Source organism: Herpailurus yagouaroundi, unplaced genomic scaffold, assembly GCF_014898765.1.
Source record: "Herpailurus yagouaroundi ecotype Mexico unplaced genomic scaffold, PumYag 164, whole genome shotgun sequence".
NCBI classification, from domain to species: domain Eukaryota; kingdom Metazoa; phylum Chordata; class Mammalia; order Carnivora; family Felidae; genus Herpailurus; species Herpailurus yagouaroundi.
In genome coordinates this window covers 13,316,749-13,337,086 of record NW_024412405.1, presented here as the reverse complement: position 1 = coordinate 13,337,086, position 20,338 = coordinate 13,316,749, and the positions used below count along the sequence as shown (strand labels likewise).

At 44.9% G+C, this 20,338-nt stretch overlaps 1 protein-coding gene across 3 annotated transcripts in view; it reads left to right on the top strand.

Annotated features, from left to right (window-relative positions):
• Window positions 1-20,338, top strand: part of FARP1 (FERM, ARH/RhoGEF and pleckstrin domain protein 1) — a 300,031-nt gene that overhangs the window by 208,566 nt on the left and 71,127 nt on the right. For all 3 annotated transcript variants that reach the window (XM_040487211.1, XM_040487212.1, XM_040487209.1), the window contains exons 4-5: window positions 10,142-10,184; window positions 12,663-12,741. In XM_040487211.1, coding sequence (XP_040343145.1) covers window positions 10,142-10,184; window positions 12,663-12,741 — 122 coding nt within the window. The remainder of the gene's footprint in view (window positions 1-10,141; window positions 10,185-12,662; window positions 12,742-20,338) is intronic.

Genomic DNA, 20,338 nt, shown 5'->3' with positions numbered 1-20,338 from the left:
ATATTAAAAATGTCTCAAATATTGTATATATTAACCACACAATTGACATTTTGGTGTCCCTCGTTCCTTTGTGTAGACACAGATTTCCATCTGATATTATTTTCTTTCTGCCTGAAGGACTTCCTTTAACATTTCTTCTTGTACAGCCCTGCTGGCAATGACTTCTCTCAGCTTTCATATGTTTGAGTCCTTATTTTGCCTTCCGTTTTGAAAGACATTTTTGCTGGGTATAAAATTCTAATAATTTTGTTCTTCAAGGGCATTAAAATCTTGCCCCATTGCATTCCCACTTGCATTGCTTCTGACAAGAAGTCTGCTGTCATTTTTACCTTTGTTCCTTTGTGCATAATCTTCTTTGGCTGTTTATTTATATTATTTATTTAGAGAGAGAGATTGCAAGCAGAGAAGAGAGGCAGAGGGAAAGAGAGAATCCTAAGCCTGGGGCTTGATCCCATGACCTTGGGATCATGACCTGAACTGAAATCAATCGCTTGAGCCACCCAGGTGCCCCATATCTGGCTGATTTTAAGATTGCCTCTTTATTGCTGTTTTTGGGCAGTTTGGTGATGATGTGCTTCCATGCACTTTTCTTCACATTTCTTAGGCTGGAGATTTCTGAGCTTTTTGAATCTGTTGGGTTTATAGTTTTCACCAAATTTGGAAAATTTTTCAGCTGTTCTTTCTTCTCATTTTTGGTCCTGTTTTTTGCCCCCTCCACTGCTACCTCCTGTCCTTTGTGACTCCAGTGCCATGCATGTTAGGATGCCTAAAGTTGTTCTACAGTTCTGTGATGCGCTATTAATGTCTTGGTTATCTTTCTATTTCATTTTGAATTGTTTCTATTGCTGCATCCTCAAGTTCATTAGTATTTTTTCTGCAAGATCTAATCTGATTTTCATCTTGTCGTGTGTGTGTTAATCTCCCAATGTGGTTTTTATCTCTAGAGGTTTCATCTGGGTCTTTTTATGTTTTTTATATCTCAACTTTGAACATAAGGAATACAGTTATAATAACTGTCTTTGTGTCCTCCTTCTGCTAATTATAATGCCTGCATTCCAGGTCAGAGTGTTTTGTCTGATTATGGGCCTGTTTTCCTGCTTCCTTGTGTGTCTGGTGATTTTTCTTTATTGGATGTCAGATACTGTAAATTTTACCTTGTTGAGTACTGGATAGTTTTATATTCCTATAAATTTTTATTGAGTGTTCTGGGATGCAATTAACTTATTTGGAAACCATTTAATCCTCTCATATCTGGCTTTTAAGCACATTAAATGGGTCTCATGTAGTGTATAGTCCGGGGTTAATTATTCCTCAGTGCTAAGGGATGACTCTTCAGTACTCTGCCCAGTGCCCAGAATCCTCGGGTTGTCTGATCTTGCTGGTGGCAATTGGTAGTGTTCCTGACTCTGTGAACACCAGGCACTGATACCTTGAATCTTTTCATTGGTTCTTTCTCCCAAATCTTGGGTACTTTCTTCACAAGTTGACATTGATCAGTATTCAGCTGATTACTCAATGGGAACCTTCTATACTCTTCTAAATGATCTTTCTGGAGGGAGCTTCCTACTCGTTATTACTCGCCCCCCTTACTCCCTCCACCCCGCCCCCCCCACCCCCCCGTGATCTGTCAGCCCCACCTTTTCAACTCATGGATTTTGCCCGGGTTTTTCTTCTCTGTACCACAGCCTGGAAACCTACTGTAGACAGAAGTCTAGGGCAAGTGTAGGGATCATGATTTTATTTTCTTGTCTCTGAGGGATCACAGTTTCTCATTGTCTGGTGTCCTCAGCCTTCAGATCTGTTGTGCTAAGTATGTTTTTCCCTTTTTTTTTTTAATTTTTGTTTATTTGGTTTTCCTGTAGGAAGATAAATCCAGTCTCTGTAAATCTATGACAGAATCAAAAATCTCTAATTGGTTTAAAAAGAAAGCCACACCTAACATTAATATGAAAAATTACATTTAAACAAATTATTACAAACAAATTCAAAGTAAAGTTATTTCTTGTTGGAATCAGCTTGTGGAAAGACTACTTTGTTGCAATGAATTCTACACACTAGATAATTTTCTATAACATTTTATCTGGCTCCTATATATGTTATAGGTGATGAAATATTTTTGTATGCAGTTTTTAAAAATTTTTTTAAATGTTTGTTTATTTTTGAGAGAAAGAGAGATCATGAGTAAGGGAGGGGCAGAGAGAGAGGAAGACACAGAATCGGAAGCAGGCTCCAGGCCTTGAGCTGTCAGCACAGAACCCGATGTGCGGCTTGAACTCACGAGCCACGAGATCATGACCTGAGCTGAAGTCGGACGCTTAGCTGACTGAGCCACCCAGGCGCCCCTGTTGTATGCAGTTTTGATTTTTATTTAAAAAAATATTCTTTTTGCATTTATTTATTTTTGAGAAACAGAGTGAGACAAAGCATGAGCGGGGGAAGGGCAGAGAGAGAAGGAGACACAGAATCTGAAGCAGGCTCCAGGCTCTGAGCAAGCCGTCAGCACAGAGCCTGATGCGGGGCTCGAACCCACAAACTGGGAATCATGACCTGAGCCGAAGTCGGATGCTCAACCGACTGAGCCGCCCAGGCACCCCGCAGTTTTGATTTTTAAACCTGAAGAGGAGAGCTGAGTTTTTGTTGAGTCTGTTAGCTTTTAGAGGGGCAGCATATGATGTTACAGAAAAAGCACAGGTTTGGGGTCAAATGGACTTGATGTGGAATCTCAGCTATGTGTGACCTTGGGCAGCTTAAATAAGCTTTCTGAGCTTGGCTTCCTGCCTGTGTAAAATGACCATATTGTTAGGAGCATTAAATGAGAATTTATAAAGCGCCTGTTTAGTGCCTGGGAGGCAGGAGGTGCCCAAGAAACAGTCTCTTCCCAGTGCCCTTCCTGAAAGATATCTAGTAACGGAGTCTCTTTTAATAAGAACCTTTCCAAAATACCTCCAATATTTTAGTTGCCTGCAAAATCTACCTAAAATGTCACTCACCAACATGATAGGGGCTAAAAAGGTTTAGGGAAAGAACAGAAACCACTTTGGGAGCAGTGGTTCATCTTGCCCTGCCTTTCATAACTAGGCAGCAAAGTGTTGTTCTCACTTAACACTAACATTAATAGAAGGTCAGAGGAAAAAAGGGAACCTGACTGAAATGTAGGCAAATGGGAGAACACTGGGCTGGAAAGCTGTGTTGATGCCAAATTGTGGAAGATAGATGTTATAGGCTGAGTTGTGTCCTCCTAGAGCGTGTTGAAGCTCTAACACGCAGTACCTCAGAATGAAATTGTACTTGAGGGTAGGACCTTTAAAGAGGTGGTTAATGGGTGCCTAGGTGGCTCAGTCGGTTAAGCATCTGACTTCGGCTGAGGTCGTGATCTCGTGGTTCACAGAGCCCCCGTCAGGCTCTGTGCTAACAGAGCAGCTGGAACCTGCTTCGGATTCTGTATCTCCCTGTGTCTATTTGTCTGTCTGTCTCTGTCTCTCTGTCTCTCTCTCTCAAAAGTAAATAAAGATTTTTTTAAAAAAAGAGGGATGGGGCGCCTGGGTGGCGCAGTCGGTTAAGCGTCCGACTTCAGCCAGGTCACGATCTCGCGGTCCGTGAGTTTGAGCCCCGCGTCAGGCTCTGGGCTGATGGCTCAGAGCCTGGAGCCTGTTTCCGATTCTGTGTCTCCCTCTCTCTCTGCCCCTCCCCCGTTCATGCTCTGTCTCTCTCTGTCCCAAAAATAAAATAAAAAAACGTTGAAAAAAAAAAACTTAAAAAAAAAAAAAGAGAGATGGTTAAGTTAAAATGAGGCCATTAGAGTGGGCCCTAATCCACTGACACTTGTCACTTTACCAAGAGGAAATTTGGACATACCAGAGAGACACCAGGAGTATGTGTGCACAGAAGGATGGTCATGGGTGTGCACATCCGGAAGGCAGACATTTATTTACAAGTTGAGGGAGGTCTCGGGAGAAACCCAGCCCATGACACCACGAGCCTCCAGATCTGTTGTCCAAGCCACCGAGTCCGTGGTTGTCGGGCCCCAGCAAGCCTCTTCTGTAGGCCTTCAAACCCCAGCAAGGGAAGTTCCCTGATTCAGTGGGTTGTACTGATTGGAATGACGTTTCTAGAAATCCATTCATTTAAACCAAATCCCTGTATAGTCAGGTAGCATGGATGTGCTCTGGAGCCTAGCTGCATGGTGTTAGGGAAGACAGGGAAGTGTGGCCTGATGGAAGGGGTGGGCGGGGTGATTAGACATGGAGATCATTACAGTTGTGACTGTCTGGAGATCCATCGGTGGGGAAGGATAGGTGATGGTGCCTTTGTTGCCTTTTTAACTTGTCTGGAACTTGTTTCTGTCCTGCTTAGGTTCAGTGAACAAGTGATTGGTCTAAGATGACTTAGTCTAGTCTAGATGCTTCCCAGCCGCCTTCCCCATATAGCAAACTTCAACGCTTTAACTCTGGTTAGGCGGCAGCCTTATTTTTCTTGTTCCCTGTAGCTCATCCATTTATAGTAGTTTAAATTTTTTTTTTTAACGTTTATTTATTTTTGAGACAGAGAGAGACAGAGCATGAACGGGGGAGGGTCAGAGAGAGGGAGACACAGAATCTGAAACAGGCTCCAGGCTCCGAGCTGTCAGCACAGAGCCCGACGTGGGGCTTGAACTCATGGACCGTGAGATCATGACCTGAGCCGAAGTCGGCCGCTTAACCGACTGAGCCACCCAGGCGCCCCCCATTTATAGTAGTTTAAGTCCTGCGTGTGCAAGACCTTTTCTGAGCCCCGCAAACATCAATGTAACTGGTAAACGGTGAGGTTCCCCGAGGCCCTGAGCTCTCACCCAGCGGGTCAGCTGTGACATGATCGATGGCTCGTAGCCTTCTTGCTGCAGAGCTCGACCAAAGAGGCTAATTCAGGCCGGTCTGATGTTCCCAGACCTGCGTGTTGTAAAACCACATGCTCAGTTGGCTCCAGTTGGTGATTGTATTTGATGCTTTCCACAGAAATGCCAAAAACAGACGAGAGATGTTTTAAAACAATTCATAAAATTGGCGGCTATGTTGCCAGAGCATAGTTGTTTTGTCCTGAGTGGCTTGTGGAAGTCGAGGAAGAGCTGGCAGTGGGGAAGTTTTGCGGAGATGGTTCCCCGAGGTGGCCGGGAGAGCGCCGGCCTACAGGCTCGTGAGTGGCCGTTCGGCAGCCCTGGGAAATCCCACCGGGGTTCTCCAGTTAACGCGCTGTCCCGTGCAGCTATTTCCAGTATTCCCTGCTTGCCTCAGTCCTCCAGGCCTCCCACTTGACTGGGGAAGCAGAAAGCCTCCACGAGGAACTTGCCTGCTCCCGGCACAGAAATGTAAACTCCCATCTGCCACTGGCCTTTCTGTCTCCCTCAGTGGAATAGCTCTTCCTTCTACCTCAAACCGTTGCCCTGGGTTTTAGGGCCGTCTTCTCACATCCCTTAGGACATTGGTGACTAACCCTTCTTGCTCATATTCTCAATGCCTTCACTTTAAAAAGAAATTTTTTTTAATGTTTATTATTTTTTCATAGAGAGCATGAGAAGGGCAGAGAGAGAGGGAGTCAGAGGATCCCAAGCAGGCTCTACACAGTCAGCACAGAGCCCGACGAGGGGCTCGAACTCACAAACCGGAGCCGAAGCTGGACGCTCAACCGCCTGAGCCACCCGGGTGCCCCTGAATCCTTCCACTTTTTTAGATGCACCCGGTTTTCTGTGACTCACAAGCAAACAGAGGCATCTGGCTGGCTCAGTCAGTAGAGCATGCGACTCTTGATCTTGGAATTGTGAGTTCCAGCCCCGTATTAGGCATAGAGATTACTTAAAAACGTTTGAAAAACAGAATAATAAAAACAAGTAATTCAACAATACCCTTATCTGATCCCTCACCCCCTGTGGCCCTAGTCTCTTGCTGCCTGCCTCTCAGCCAAGCTTCTTGGAAAAGTCTGTGTCCTTCCTGCCTCTTCACCACCTGCCAGACTTTCAGCCCCACCTTCCGAGTCAACTCACCAGCAGAACTTTTAGTTCTCGTCTTATTTGAACAGTTCTTGGTATATTTCCTTCTGGAAACTGCCTTCTCATGACTTCTGTGACACCACTCTCCTTTTTTCCTTCTGTTCTCATCTGCTTCCACCTGGCTGGTCCGTGGTGGACGTGCCATCGGTGCTCATAGGTTTCATCCTCTGGACTCGGTGAGCCTTATCCTCCATGAGTCTCCGTGACGCTTATCCTCTATGGAGTCAGGATGGTGGTGCTGCTTCTGCTTCCCTTCCTCCTCCCCCTCCTCCTTTTTTTCTTAGTAGGTTTTTGTTGTTGTTTAGTTTTCTAAAATGTTTTATTTATTTTGAGAGAAAGAGATAGGGCATGAGCAGCGGAGGAGCAGAGATAGAGGGAGAGAGAGAGAATCCCAAGCAGGCTACGCGCTGTCCTTGCAGAGGTTGACGTGGGGCTCGAACCCTTGAACCATGAGATCGTGACCTGAGCTGAAACTAAGAGTTGGATGCTTAAATGACTGAGTCACCTGGGCGCCTTGTGGTGACTTCTAGTGTGAGATCTCCTGTCCAGGCTTCACCTCAGAGCTCCAGACGAGTGCATCCACCCTTTCCATACTGTCTCTTGTTCATGAAATCCAAGGGCACCTCAACAAGATCAAAGTGTCTAGAACCTCCATCGTGGCCCTCTTCCAGCACTCCCATCTTTGTGAATTGTACCAGCATCAGTCCAGATGCCCTCAGCAGAAACTCTCGTGTCATTTTGGTCATTGTCTTCTGCCTCAGCCACCATATCCAGTCCATCAGTAAATCCCTGGGGATTTTACCTCTTAAATTTTTCTTAGATCTGCCCACTTCCCCCGACTCTACTTCTGCATTCCTGGTCCAGAACACCATCCTCTCTTGCCTGCACGATTTGTGTGGTCAGCCTGCCTCTGCTCCGGCCCCTCTGTCTGTTCCCACACTGCCAGATCAGTCTTTTTACAGTGCACATCTGACTGTATCAGCCCCGTGCTTAAATCCTTTGCATTGCTCTTAGGATAAGGATGAAGAATCTCAACGTGGCTTCCGGGGAGGCTGACACCTTCCTGACCCACCAGCCCTGCTCTGCAGCTGTCCCCTTGCACCTCTGGCACCTGGACAAAGGTTTTACCTGTGTGTCTTCTGTTCCCTTCAGACCTCCACATGACAGCATCTTCAGGGACGTGTTCCCTTCACAATGTCCTGTTTGTATCGGGTCTCCGGTCCCCCTGCCCCCATGCCTGGGTCAGACTGCTCTGCCCCAGACCCTGGGAGTCCTCTGCTCCTCCCTTCGTTCCCTTTGGGTCAGGCACGTCTTCACTTTTGTCAGTGTGGGGGGGTTGGTTCCTGTCGCTTCCTCACTAGACCAGAAGCTCCGTGAAGCAGGAGAGCAGAGAGGATAGGAAATACAGAAATGAGAATTTCATGATAAAATCTTACTGATCGGGGGCGCCTGGATGGCTCAGTCAGTTGAGCATCCTGCCTCTCAGTTTCTGCTCAGGTCATGATCCCGTGGTTTGTGAGTTCGAGGCCCGTGTAGGGCTCTGCACTGACAGTGTGGGGCCTGCTTGGGATTTTCTCTTTATCCCCCTCTCTCTGCCCCTTCCTTGCTTATGTGTGCACATGCGTTCTCTGCCCCCGCCCCAATCTCTCAAAAATAAATAAACATTTTTTAAAAATTAAAAAAACATTGGGGTGCCTGGGTGGCTCAGTCAGTTGAGCGACCAACTTCGGCTCAGGTCATGATCTCACAGTTTATGGATTCGAGCCCCGCATCGGGCTCTGTGCTGACAGCTCAGATCCTGGAGCCTGCTTCAGATTCTGTGTCTCCTTCTTTCTCTGCCCCTCCCCCACTCATGCTCTGCCTCTCTCTGTCTCAGAAATAAACAAACATTAATTTTTTTTTTTAATTAAAAAAATTCGGGACGCCTAGGTGGCTTAGTTGGTTAAGTGTCCAATTTCAGCTCTGGTCACAATCTTACAGTTGGTGGGTTCGAGCCCCATGTTGGACTCTGTGCTAACAGCTCACAGCCTGGATCCTGCTTCAGATTCTGTGTCTCCCTCTCTCTCTCTCTCCCTCTCAAAAGTAAATAAACCTTAAAAAAATTGTTTTAATTAAACAAAATCTTACTTATTTGAAAAGGTGATGGGGGAAGAGTAACCTAAATAAGCAGAGACTTAAAATTTTTAGTTTTTGCATTATAAGAATTCTTAGTGCTTAATTTAAGGCTAATTTGAATAATGGAGAAAGGCAGAAGACAGGAAGTCGCTCATCTTCCAACCTCCCAAACACATTTTCCCACGTACTTAAATATTCACCAAGAACATAATTTTTAATGCCTGCATGATAATGTGTCATATAAATGTAGACTTATTTTATTTCATTTATTACTGTAAAAATTTTTTTACTATCAGCAATGCTAATCACAACATTTTTATTTTACATAAATCTTTGTGCATAAATGTATGATTTACCAAAGTTGCATTACTGGATGAAAGAATATGTGTGGGAGCCTTTTTTTAGGCTTTAGATAATTATTCGTAATTATTCCTTAATTAGTCTCCAGAAACATACCAATTCATTTATTCGCCAATAGAGGTAAGACAGTGTACATTTTCTGCTACCTTTGCTAAATCTGAGAATTATAGAATGCAAATGTGTGCATACATAGAGGCATATCTAGATGCAAATGTAATGGGCAGAAGGGGTATTTGATTATTCAGACTTGTTTGTAGGGTGAATCACTCCTGAATTTGAACATTTTCCCATTAGCCATTGTTTGTCATTTAGCTATTATTCTTTGCATAGTTTGGGAGTATTTGGTTTTTCTTATTATAAATCCTCTTTATATTAGGCACATTAACCTTGCTTTTGTCATACATGCAAATATGAGCTTCAGTAGAACCCTTTTCAAATGACCAGGAATTGAGAGAAAAGCATGTGTGAAATGGGATAATACGGTTAAATTATGTTTTATCAAGAAGGGCAGCTGGTTTCTCTCTCTCTCTCTTTTAATCTTGCCCCCTAAACTGCACGTGTGTGAAGAGTCTGGCCCTTGAAGCTGGATATACCTGGCTTCAGGCCTGGCTCTGCCAGCCCGGGACAAATTACTGGTCCCTACAAGTCTCAGGTTACTCTCCTGGGCAGCAGAAATCCTTCTGACCTCGTCAGAAGGTGAAGAGTGGGGTGCCTGGGTGGCTCAGTCGGTTGCTTGGCTGACTTTGGTTCATGTCATGATCTCGTGGTCTGTGAGTTCAAACCACAGGTCAGGCTCTGTGCTGACAGCTCAGAGCCTACAACCTGCTTCGGATTCTATGTCTCCCTCTCTCTCTGCACCTCCCCTGCTCATACTCTATCTCTGTCTCTCAAAAATACACATTAAAAAAAATTTTTTTTAAAGAGGTAAAAGCTTATGGAGAGTACCCAGTGCAGAGGTAATATTCTAAACATCCCTTCCCATATCCCTCAAAGACGTGCTGTTCTGTAACTGTTCTGTAAATGCGTGTATGTACACGTATTTTGTTTCATTAAGGAGCTTGCATATTTCACTCAGCTTGTAGCCACACATGCAATTGTGCATCCGTGTTTGCTGAGTGGCTAGCTTTGGTGGAACACTGCGGATGACAGGAGACACATTCATAGTTAACCATTTGAGTCTGGGAGAGATTGTAGCTTTGAAGCTCAGGGATAATGCCAGCAAATTTGGATTTGTACTATAAAAGCGGTCAGTGATGGAAGATACGCCGTCCTGCAGAGAATAGGAACAGACGGTCTCGAATACTCAAAAAGTATTTTAATTTTATTTATTTATTTATTTATTTTTTCAACGTTTATTTATTTTTGGGACAGAGAGAGACAGAGCATGAACGGGGAAGGGGCAGAGAGAGAGGGAGACACAGAATCGGAAACAGGCTCCAGGCTCTGAGTCATCAGCCCAGAGCCCGACGTGGGGCTCGAACTCACAGACCGCGCGATCGTGACCTGGCTGAAGTCGGACGCTTAACCGACTGCGCCACCCAGGCGCCCCCCAAAAAGTATTTTGATTTTAAACAGCTCCAAGTCAAGCCTCCAAATACTTGCATCCTTTCGTTGAGAATTTGTCTCAATCTGTTTTTTCCTTTGTAGGTGTGGCTGGATCTCTTAAAACCTATTGTCAAGCAGATTAGAAGTAAGTATACACCATGTGTTTAACAGTGATGTTAAATATAAAGCCAGACATTTTCCTCCTAGACGTTGTTTGCCCTGTGGCATCCAGCACACTGGTGACACAGATTCTTTTTTTTTTTTTTTTTGGCCCCATGATTTCTTTTCATCCACTAATCCATGTGCCATTAAAATGTCTCTTCTGCAGTATTAATATTTAACAATTTGGTAATCAAAACCTTGCTTGGAAAATCAAACCTCATTTTGATTAACGACTAGAGCATGCTGTTAATCTCCAGACTAATTGAGCTTGCCTGGTCTCTGTCCGAGGTTGTTACTGTCACTTTTGAAGGGGAAGGTACAACCATGTATTCATAAAATTGATGTTAGGTTTTCTGTCCTGCCTCTTCAATGCCTGTGAAATCAGAGTGCAAGTATTGGTTGCTTGGAAAAATAAAGTGCCTGAAAGCGTGTGTGTGTGTGTGTGTGTGTGTGTGTCTGAATGGCAGGCAGAACTGAAGGGAATCTGGCTTGCATTTACAGTGTGTGTTGGGGAAGATTAAGGAGGATTTAGGAGAGGAGTGAGGGAAGAAGGCTCGCTTTCTCTGTCCCTTCTCATTGTGCCCCAGGACCAGGACCGTTTCCCTCCTCTCCACTTTGAGGTCAAGCGCAGAGTCAGACAACTCATCCCAAATGCCTCCTCACTGCAGCCACAGCCCGGGCAAAAGTCTGAGGGTAGTAACAGAGGTGCATTCCATTAGTTGAGCTTGGAGCTCCGCACTACCTTGCTGGGATCATTTTAATGTCTGATTAAGAAGCCCCACTGGGCCACTTCTAGCAATTTTTGTGGCTGTACTGAACAGGCACACGGTGTCTGGATGGCCCCCATGCACTTGAAATGGATGTTGAGCTTCTGTCATTTAAATTAAGCAATTATTGATGCCGAAAATGAAACCGGCATTGTTTGTTTAACATTTACGAGGGTGGCTGGCCAGTGACCTGAGCGTGCGGGGGCCGGAGGGTAGGGGCACAATGCTGGGAGAAGCCCCTAGGCCTGACGGGGGAGGTAGCGAAGCATCCAGAATGATGACGTGTGTCCCTGCAATACCTCCTGGGAAGTGCTCACTGTGGCAAGGTGTCTTTTAGCCCGTTGCCAAATACAGACGGAAGACCGCGTCTGTCACTGCTGGGTCCACCCTGGAGTGAGGATTCTCCTTCCGTCTCCGCGTGCTATGGCTAGCTGTGTGAAGCTGTCATTGTGCATTGGGGGATAGCACCTTCCTACTTTCGGGTTTTCTAAGGATTTGCGTGGCCTCAGGGGATCCCCGTGGAGAGGAGATAGCATGGTTTTTCCTGTTCTTCTCCATTTTGCTATTGTTACTTTATGATCCAGAGTTGACAGGCGAGGGTTTCTATTAATTGTTAGAGTGAGTGGTCAGGGAAAGGGGGCCCAGTGTCTCCGGGCTTCGTTATTTCTGTGCCTTGTTTTTCTCCTCATTTTGTATATATGGCCTACATCTTCACCTTCTGTCGCTTTTGCGTTTTTTTCGTAAACTTAAATATGTTATCATAGACATGATAATACAACATCTGTTTTTTGTGACAGCGAAGGCAGAGCAAAAAAAATTTTTTTCTGCTTTTAGACAACTGCTGTTAAAATTTGGATTTCGTTATCATACCTTATATTTCATAGAACATAAACTAACTCATTGCTGTCATTCCAAATGGTAGAACCTACAAGACTGCTCTTCCATTGAGCATAAATATATATGTGTGTAGATATATGTATAAAATTTGATCTGTACCTCAAAACAAGCTCTGATTCGGGTTACAAATTATTATGATCTGTTTGACATTTTAATTCTGACAAGTGACCCATCCCATTGATCTTCTCCCTGTCCACCCACCCCACATCTGCTTCCTGATTTTGCCTGAACTCGTCCGCAAGATGGCTTATAAGACACCTATAAGGGCTTCGGCTGACTGGACGAGGGCAGGGTCACGTCGTGTTGATGTTTTTTTCTCCAGCGCTCGGGGAGCACCTGACACATAGATGCTCATACATATTTGATGAACACAGTGGAAGCTGTACCTTGTAGATCATTTAAAGTACTAAATTGTATAACCGATTTACGTTTTCATTATTTCCTCATTGTCGAAAGCCCATATTTTGACTGAAAGGGCCAATTTGATAAAGTTTTGAAGACGAATGCCTGTTTTTAAAATCCGGGCACAGTTTAAGTCCTCAGAGAAAAAATGTAATACCTGAATGAAATACTTTTGTCAAAACGTTATTTTATAAGGGCTCTCTGTCTCCCTGCAATATGGAAGTATGAATTAGGAACTGAACTACCTGTTCAGCGACCTGGGCGTCAACAGATGGACTCTTGGTGGCTTGGAATGAGATCCGTTATTTGCTGTATAATATGCCTTCCGAAGTCTTTTTCTTTAATTGCATTTGGAACAAATCAAAAATGCTCTACTGTTTTTTGCCCCCTTTTAGGGCCAAAGCATGTTGTTGTGAAGTTTGTGGTGAAATTCTTTCCACCTGACCACACACAACTCCAGGAAGAACTCACAAGGTTAGTGGTTTAGAAACTTGCTCTTTATTGCCACGGGGTGCCAAGGAGAAGGGAAAGTTAATGTTCTCCGTCCACTGATTCAGCATTTTCACAGCGTTTACCTGACCCGCATCTGCTCCGTGCTCCCGATGGTGCTGACCAACATGGGGAGAAAGAATGTACCACATTTTCCTTGAATCCTGGGTTTCTGCAAAGCTGTGCTGTGAACTGGTCTTATAACCTATTGCTGTCCTATTTCCCTTCTTCTGTCTGTCACATCACGAGACAGTTTGGGGAAGTCAGACCCTGTGAGACCAAGACGTTAACTCCGTTTCTCTCTGTTGCTGCCATGGGTGACTGGACATGAGCTGAAGATCGATTTCTTTGAAAGTTGGCCTAAGTGGGAGAAGCGTGAGCACGGAGTCAGGCCTGCCCTTGTCCCTGTGTGACTGGCCAATTTACTTGTTCCCTCTGCGCTTCCGCTAATTCCCCTGTGTCCGTGCGACCACGCTGGTTGCTTGGCCACGGTTGTTTTGAGGATAAGCAGTCGTATACATAAAGTGGCCAGAACCAGTAGGGATGCTCTGAATGATAACCATCATCACCCTTATTATTACCAATTTTATAATTTGCACAAGACGCACATATGCTAAAGGAGAACAGAGTCTGGTGGGAATGTGTGAACACGCAATGCCTCCCTTTCAAGAGTGCTCTTACAAGTGGTACATTAGTCTGACCAGCCACAGCCCTGCCACCTGTGGCTTTTTTTTTTTTAATGTTTGTTTATTATTTTTGAGAGAGAGAGAGAGAGAGCACAAGCAGGGGAGAGGCAGAGAGAGAGGAAGGCACAGAATCTGAAGCAGGCTCCAGGCTCTGAGCTGTCAGCACAGAGCCCGACGTGGGGCTCGAACTCAAAGACTATGAGCTCATGACCCGAGCCTAAGTCGGACACTCAACCGACTGAGCCACACAGGCGCCCCGTGGCTTTCAGTCTCGTAGCTGATTAGACCAAGCCTGTCACATCCTTCTCCGCACTCTTGGTACAGAGCACAGGATCTTGGATACTGTGGGTGGTTGACCATCATTTAGCAAAGGGGTGAAGCCATTCAGTCAGCAGTACTTACAAAGTGGACACTGTGTGCAAAGCACGGTTCCAGGCACCGGGAACGTAGTGGTGACAAGACAAGCCTGACCCTCAGGGGAGCAGACAAGATGACAGATGAAGCAAAAACTATCAGATAACAGTAAGGGCTCTATGGGTAACTGAAGGAGAAGGATGTGATAGAAGGTGACCAGGGCACCGCTTGTGATGGCTCAGTCTGTGGTGCCTCTCTGAGGAAGGGATGAGAATCTGTCCCTCCTTTTTGGAGGAAGAGCTTTCCAGGTAGAAGGAACAGCTGGGCAGTGACTGAGGCAGGAACAAGTTCCAGATGTTCAATACAGTTGACCCTTGAACGACATAGCTTTGAACTGCACACATCCACTTACATGCAGATTTTTTTATGTAGATACAACACAAGGACTGTGAATGTATTTTGTCTTCCTTAGGGTTTTCTTCATCATGTTTCTTTAGCCCACTTTATCATAAGAATACAGTGTACAGTACATAGAACTTACAAAATACGTGTTAATCGTGTTTGTTATTGGCAAGCCTTCTAGTCAACAGTAGTTACGTTTTGGGGAAGTCAACAGTTATATGCCGATTTCTGACTGTGCAGGGGGCTGGAGCCCTAATCTCTGTGTTGTTCAAGGCTCAAACTGTACCTAAGAGAAGGCTGGCATGTCAGGAATGGAGAGGGTGAAGTGCAGTGAGGTGGGACAGAGGCCAAATGTTTCATGGGGTTGAAAGTCTAGCTGCCATGTGGGTGCTGGGGGACAGTGACAGCTGGGAATCCAGTGAGGTAGCCATTGCTGTTGTCCACGCCACAGTGGTGGCAGCAAAGGAGGTGGCAAGTGTGGAAGCAGAGAAGGGTGGCTGCAAATGCTGGACTACGTGCTGGGGACGGGGTCCATCTGTCGTGGTGACGGGCTGGCGGTGGAGGCCGAGGAGACAGAGGGATGCTTAGATTTTGATTTAAGCAGCTGGCTGGCCATTTTGGTGGCAACTAAAATGGGAAAGGGTGGAGGGAAGTAGGTGATGACTGAGGGGTGGAGAGTCGGGAGGTTGGTTCTGCTGGCTTATGTCTGAGATGCCAACCAGACATCGCGTGGCGGTGTCTGGAAGGGCACTGGGGACACGAATGTGGAGTTCCAGGAAGAAGTGAAGGCCACGTCTTCCCGTGGCTTTCAGTTTTCTGAATGATTTGCTGCTAATTGTTTCCCTCTACTTATAATCCTCAAATCGATGAAGCTGTTATGTAGCCCGGGATTGCAGGAGCCAGCAGCCTTTTGGGAAGCATGCACGGTTGACTAGAACGGTTCACGTAGAGGAGACACAGCTGGGCTGCTACACCAGGATGCATAAGGCAGGCCAGTGACAACAGAGTCTTCTGTGGTGTCACTGCTGGGGCTACCGTGTCTCTGTTTCTGGGCTGGGTTTCTTCTCATTGTAACGTGTATTGCTTGAAGCTCAGACTATTGACATAAATCTAAAGGCAAGTCCAGCTGTTGGTCAACAGCCTGCCTTTGCATCCTGCATGTCACTGGGCCTCTGTCCTGCTTATGAAGTTGGCATAAATCCTTTTTTCCCAGTCTCCATTCCACTTTGCTTTGAGTTTTGCACCTTTTCAATTCTTGTGAATCATTGTCTGCAGAGGCTTGTAGTTTTCTTTTTTATGTGTGTATGTGTTCGTTTATTTTTGAGAGAGAGACAGCACGAGCAGGGGAGGGGCGGAGAGAGAGGGAGACAGACACAGAATGTGAAGCAGACTCCAGGCTCTGAGCTGTCAGCACACAGCCTGACACAGGGCTGGAACTCACGAACCGCGAGATCGTGACCTGAGCCAAAGTCAGACGCTTAACGGACTGAGCCACCCAGGCACCCTGTGGTTTTCTACTATTCGGGTTTTTCTTCTAAAATTCCATACTGCTTGTGGCCATTGAGCCAAGTGTGCCCGGGATATTGCCGGCTGCTCGGTGGAATCTGTCAATTCCTCAGGGAACCCGGGCTCAACGGATGGATTGTTTAGGGTTGTGTTGTTGTCTTTGTTTTCTGGCTCCCAGTGTTAACTGACATTTTAAAAATATTTTCCAAGGAGAGAATCCTTTTGGTACAAGGGCGAATGAAATTGATATGAAACTTAGAAGCTCCCCATCGCTTTTGACTTTGTCACGAGGTGTGGTGGGATTGGGGACCTTCTAGATCCGATGTGTTGCCTCCCTCATTCTCAAATTCCCGTGTAAGCAGAAATTGAATGATGTGACCTTTGAGGTCCAGGCACTTTCCTGTAGCAGATGGGGAGTGCAGGAGGGCTTGGGAGAAGCTCTGTGTGGACAGCAGTTCAGGCGAGGGATGTGGGGACAGAGGCAGGCCTACAGTTCAGCCTACTAAAAGGGACTCTAGCTCTCTGGTTAATTCTTGGGGCCTCAGGAATAGCTTTCAGCTTCCCGCTTGTACAAAAAGCAGATTGAATTGCACTTTGCTGTTAACCAAGAAGCTGAATTCCTTTCTATTTATTGAACTGCACTTTCAGCGGCTGTTGTGTCCTATTGCTGCTAGGGCCTGGGCCTCTAGAGGGAGAGAAAAGTAGTGAGTGGTGGGTGCAGGTTTTAAACAGCTAGGGAGGGGTCTTCGGAAAAGAACTCACCACATTTTCTCATCGCAGAGTTCCGAGTCACTCTTGTTGGGCTATAGGGCTTTGGTACACTTTGCTCTGGGCATGTGATCTTCAGTAGGATCCCATTTCTCCTTGGCTCTGCCCTTTCTAAGGGTGGAGAGAGACCTCTGAGAACTTGCAGTGTTTGCAAGGCCCGAGGTGGTTCCTCAGGCTGGCAGAGAAATTGTAAGTTACTTTCCATTGAATACGAAAAGAAAGGCTAAGACCTCCCAGGCTAAGACAAAACAAATTAAAATAGACCCATTTAAAGCAAGGCATCAGATTGGTGTGATTTGTAACTCTGACAATCCCTGGAAACCAAAAGCCCTCTTCGTTAGCCCTGGCACCATCATCCCTGTCTCCTGACACCCACCCTTGTGCCGGGGACTGACTCTGCTTTGAGGGCTTTGCATTTTCAGCATTCACTCAGTTAATTGTATTTAGTGCCTGCTGAGTTCAACCTAGCCTTTAGCTCCTGTGTGTTTGATGGGGATTGTTTCCGTTTATAATACGAAAGGTGTTGCTGAATCTCTAAAGTTAGCATCGAAGCCAGCTTGCTCAAGATTTATAGCTGTCATTAGGAAGTGAACAGTCAGTACCCAGGAAGGTCTCCCTTGTATTACAGGGGCCTCTGAACAGGGAGACTCCGCGTGATTCGGGACTGCAGGCTCACTGCGGTCTTCAAAATGCCACTTCCCCTGTGCCTAAATGTGTGGGCTTTCAGAACCGCTGCTGACTGAGAGTCTACATGAGCCCATCAGCCAGTCCCCAGAGCCTGTCAGACTCTGACCATTGATCCGTCCCTGAACGCTTCTCTGCAAACACAAGACCCTGTGTTTGAACTGGTGGATGGTAAAATATTCACAGTGTGATGCTTTTATGCCGCCTACTTAAAAATTAACCAGATAGAAGATTAAAGCCTGTAGCTGTAAGAAGTGTTCAGCTCAAAAAATAGTACTCCTTGCCTAATCCAGAAAGATGGCTTATACTGCCTCTTGCCTTGTAAACCAATATGTTGATGTTTTGGTTCTTTTATATTCTCTGCCTTTCTTCCCTTTGACTTTCCAGAGACAGAGAATGTGAGAGCAAGAATAAATATAAGGGGCTGGGTAAAGGCCAACGGTTATCGACGAGTGGATCTGTGGGGTTTTTTTGTTTGGGGTTTTTTGTGGGTCTGGCTACAGAATTGCCTTTGTAGCTTTCGTAGGTTTTTTTGTTTGTTTGTTCTTGAGGTTGTTTTGTTTTGTTTTAGTTTTTTAGTTAACAATGGAATTTCTTAAATAACTTAAAGAGAATTCATTTTTCTTTTTCTTCTTTCTTTTTTTTAAATGTTTATTTTTGAGAGAGAGACCGAGACAGAGCACAAGTGGGGGAGGTGCAGAGAGAGAAGGAGACACAGAATCCGAAGCAGGCTCCAGGCTCAGAGCTGTCAGCACAGAGCCTGATGAGGAGCTCAAACTCACGGACCGCCAGATCATGACCTAAGCCGAAGTCAGATGCTTTACGGACTGAGCCACCCAGGGACCCCTTTTTCTTTTTATTTTATTTATTTATGTTTTTAATTAAGTAAGCTCTATACCCAACGTGGGGCTTGAACTCACAACCCTAAGATCAAAAGTCCCATGCTCTACCAGCTGATCCAGCCAGGTGCCCCTAGTTTTTCTTTTATAAGAGAAAATTTGCTAACATTATTGAATGTTTTTTTCTAGTCACTGTGCTTTCCATGTATTACTTTATTTAATTTTTATAGAACCCTCTGTGGTTGGTCTAATTAAAAAAGCCCCCCCCTTTTTAAAATTACAGATAACCTTTCATTATTACAAAAATAGCAAATGTACAGTATAGAAAGTTAGAACATACAGATAAACAAGTATAAGAAGATAAAATACTGTATTCCTGTTCCCCAGAGGTGATCATTGTTAATACATTAGTGTGATATCCTTTCTGATTTTTTCTACATATATATATATGTACTTTTCATTTCATCTAATATCTTGCCCATACTCAAATTTGTCCCATAAATGTCATTTGTATGTACTCATCTAAAATGACATTCATGAGGCACCTGGGTGGCTCAGTCGGTTAAGCGTCTAAGGCTCAGGTCATGATCTCACTGTTTATGGGTTCAAGTCCTGCATCAGGCTCCATTCTGACAGCTTGGAGCCTGGAGCCTGCTTCAGATTCTGTGTCTCTTTCTCTCTCTTCCCCTCCCCTGCTCGTGCTCAATCTCTCTCTCTCTCTCTCTCTCTCTCTCCCCCTCCCTCCCTCCCTCCCTCTCCCAAAAATAAAAATAAACATTAAAAAATAAAAAGAGATTCACTGTACGCCATAGTCACACTTGGTTATGTCCTTTGGACCTCATTTAATCTAGCAGAGTCCCTCCCTATTTTTTCTTCATGATACCCTCTTGTTGAAGAAACAGGACCAGTTATACTCTATAATATCCTACCTTCCAAATTTGTCAGACTTCTTCCTTGTGGTGCCACTTAGTTTCTTCCTCTATCCTCTGCATTTCCAGAAAACTAGAAGTTAGTTCTATACGCCTGATGGATCAAGTTGAATATTTTTGGCCAGAATCTACCAGAAGTGATGTGAACTTCCTATTTCATGAATGGTGCTAAGATTCATCATTGATTTAGGGTGGTGATGTTCTGATCTTGCCATTGTGAGGCAAAGTCATGTTACTTTGTCTTTATGCAAATGTCCGATCTCCTGAATGGTTTTTATAGCGATTCACAGTGCTTGCCAGAGTCCATAATTTCTTTAGATGTTGTGGAATGAGAATTCTTGCTGTTATTATGAGTTGGCATACTTCTGTAAAGAACTTTGCCTCATTTTCCTGTATATCCTGAAATAGCCCTTCTATTGAGAGAGGCAGATTCCAGACTCAAGTTTTTGGTTAGGTTACCAAGTTTTGAATAAAGAATTGCTTCAGTAGTCTCCAATGGTGATACATTTTCTGGCTTTCTCATTGAATACTGAAATGAACTCAACAATTTTCATCAATTCCATGTGTTTTGAGTCACTTTGATTATTCTTGTTGCTACTCACGTTGCCACAGCATTGGCGAGTGGACATCCCTTCAAGATATTTCTTTTGCTTTTTTAATACAGCCCATGTATATTTCAAAGCTGCCTTGCTTTCTGCCATCACTCGATATTTCAGGCCCACTTTGTGTACCTCTCCTTACCAGATACCTGAAATCCACCATTTCTCTATGGAGAAAATTTAGGAGTTCATATTGATTTTTTTCAAATCAGTTTTTACATTGCACTATTTTTTATTTTTTTAATTTTTTTCCAACGTTTTTATTTATTTTTGGGACAGAGAGAGACAGAGCATGAACGGGCGAGGGGCAGAGAGAGAGAGGGAGATACAGAATCAGAAACAGGCTCCAGGCTCTGAGCCATCAGCCCAGAGCCCGACACGGGGCTCGAACTCACGGACCACGAGATCGTGACCTGGCTGAAGTCGGACGCTTAACCGACTGCGCCACCCAGGCGCCCCACATTGCACTATTTTTTATTTAATTTCTTTTATTTATAAATACCTTATCTCTTGCCACACCTGGGCTCAGTTGGTTGTGTGTCTGACTCTTAATTTCGGCTCAGGTCATGATCCCAGGGTTGTGGGAATGAGCCTTGCACAGGGTTCTGTGCTGAGCCGGGAGCCTACTTGGGACTCTCTCACTCTCTCTCCTCTCTCTCTCTCTCTCTCTCTCTCTCTACTCCTCCTCCCCTGCTTGTGCATGCTCTCTCTCTCTCTCTCTCTCTCTCTTTTACTCTCTCTCAAAATAAGTAAGTACCTCTTCTCTTCCACCAAAAAATGTTTACTTGCTTTATTCCACAATATAAAGAAAATAT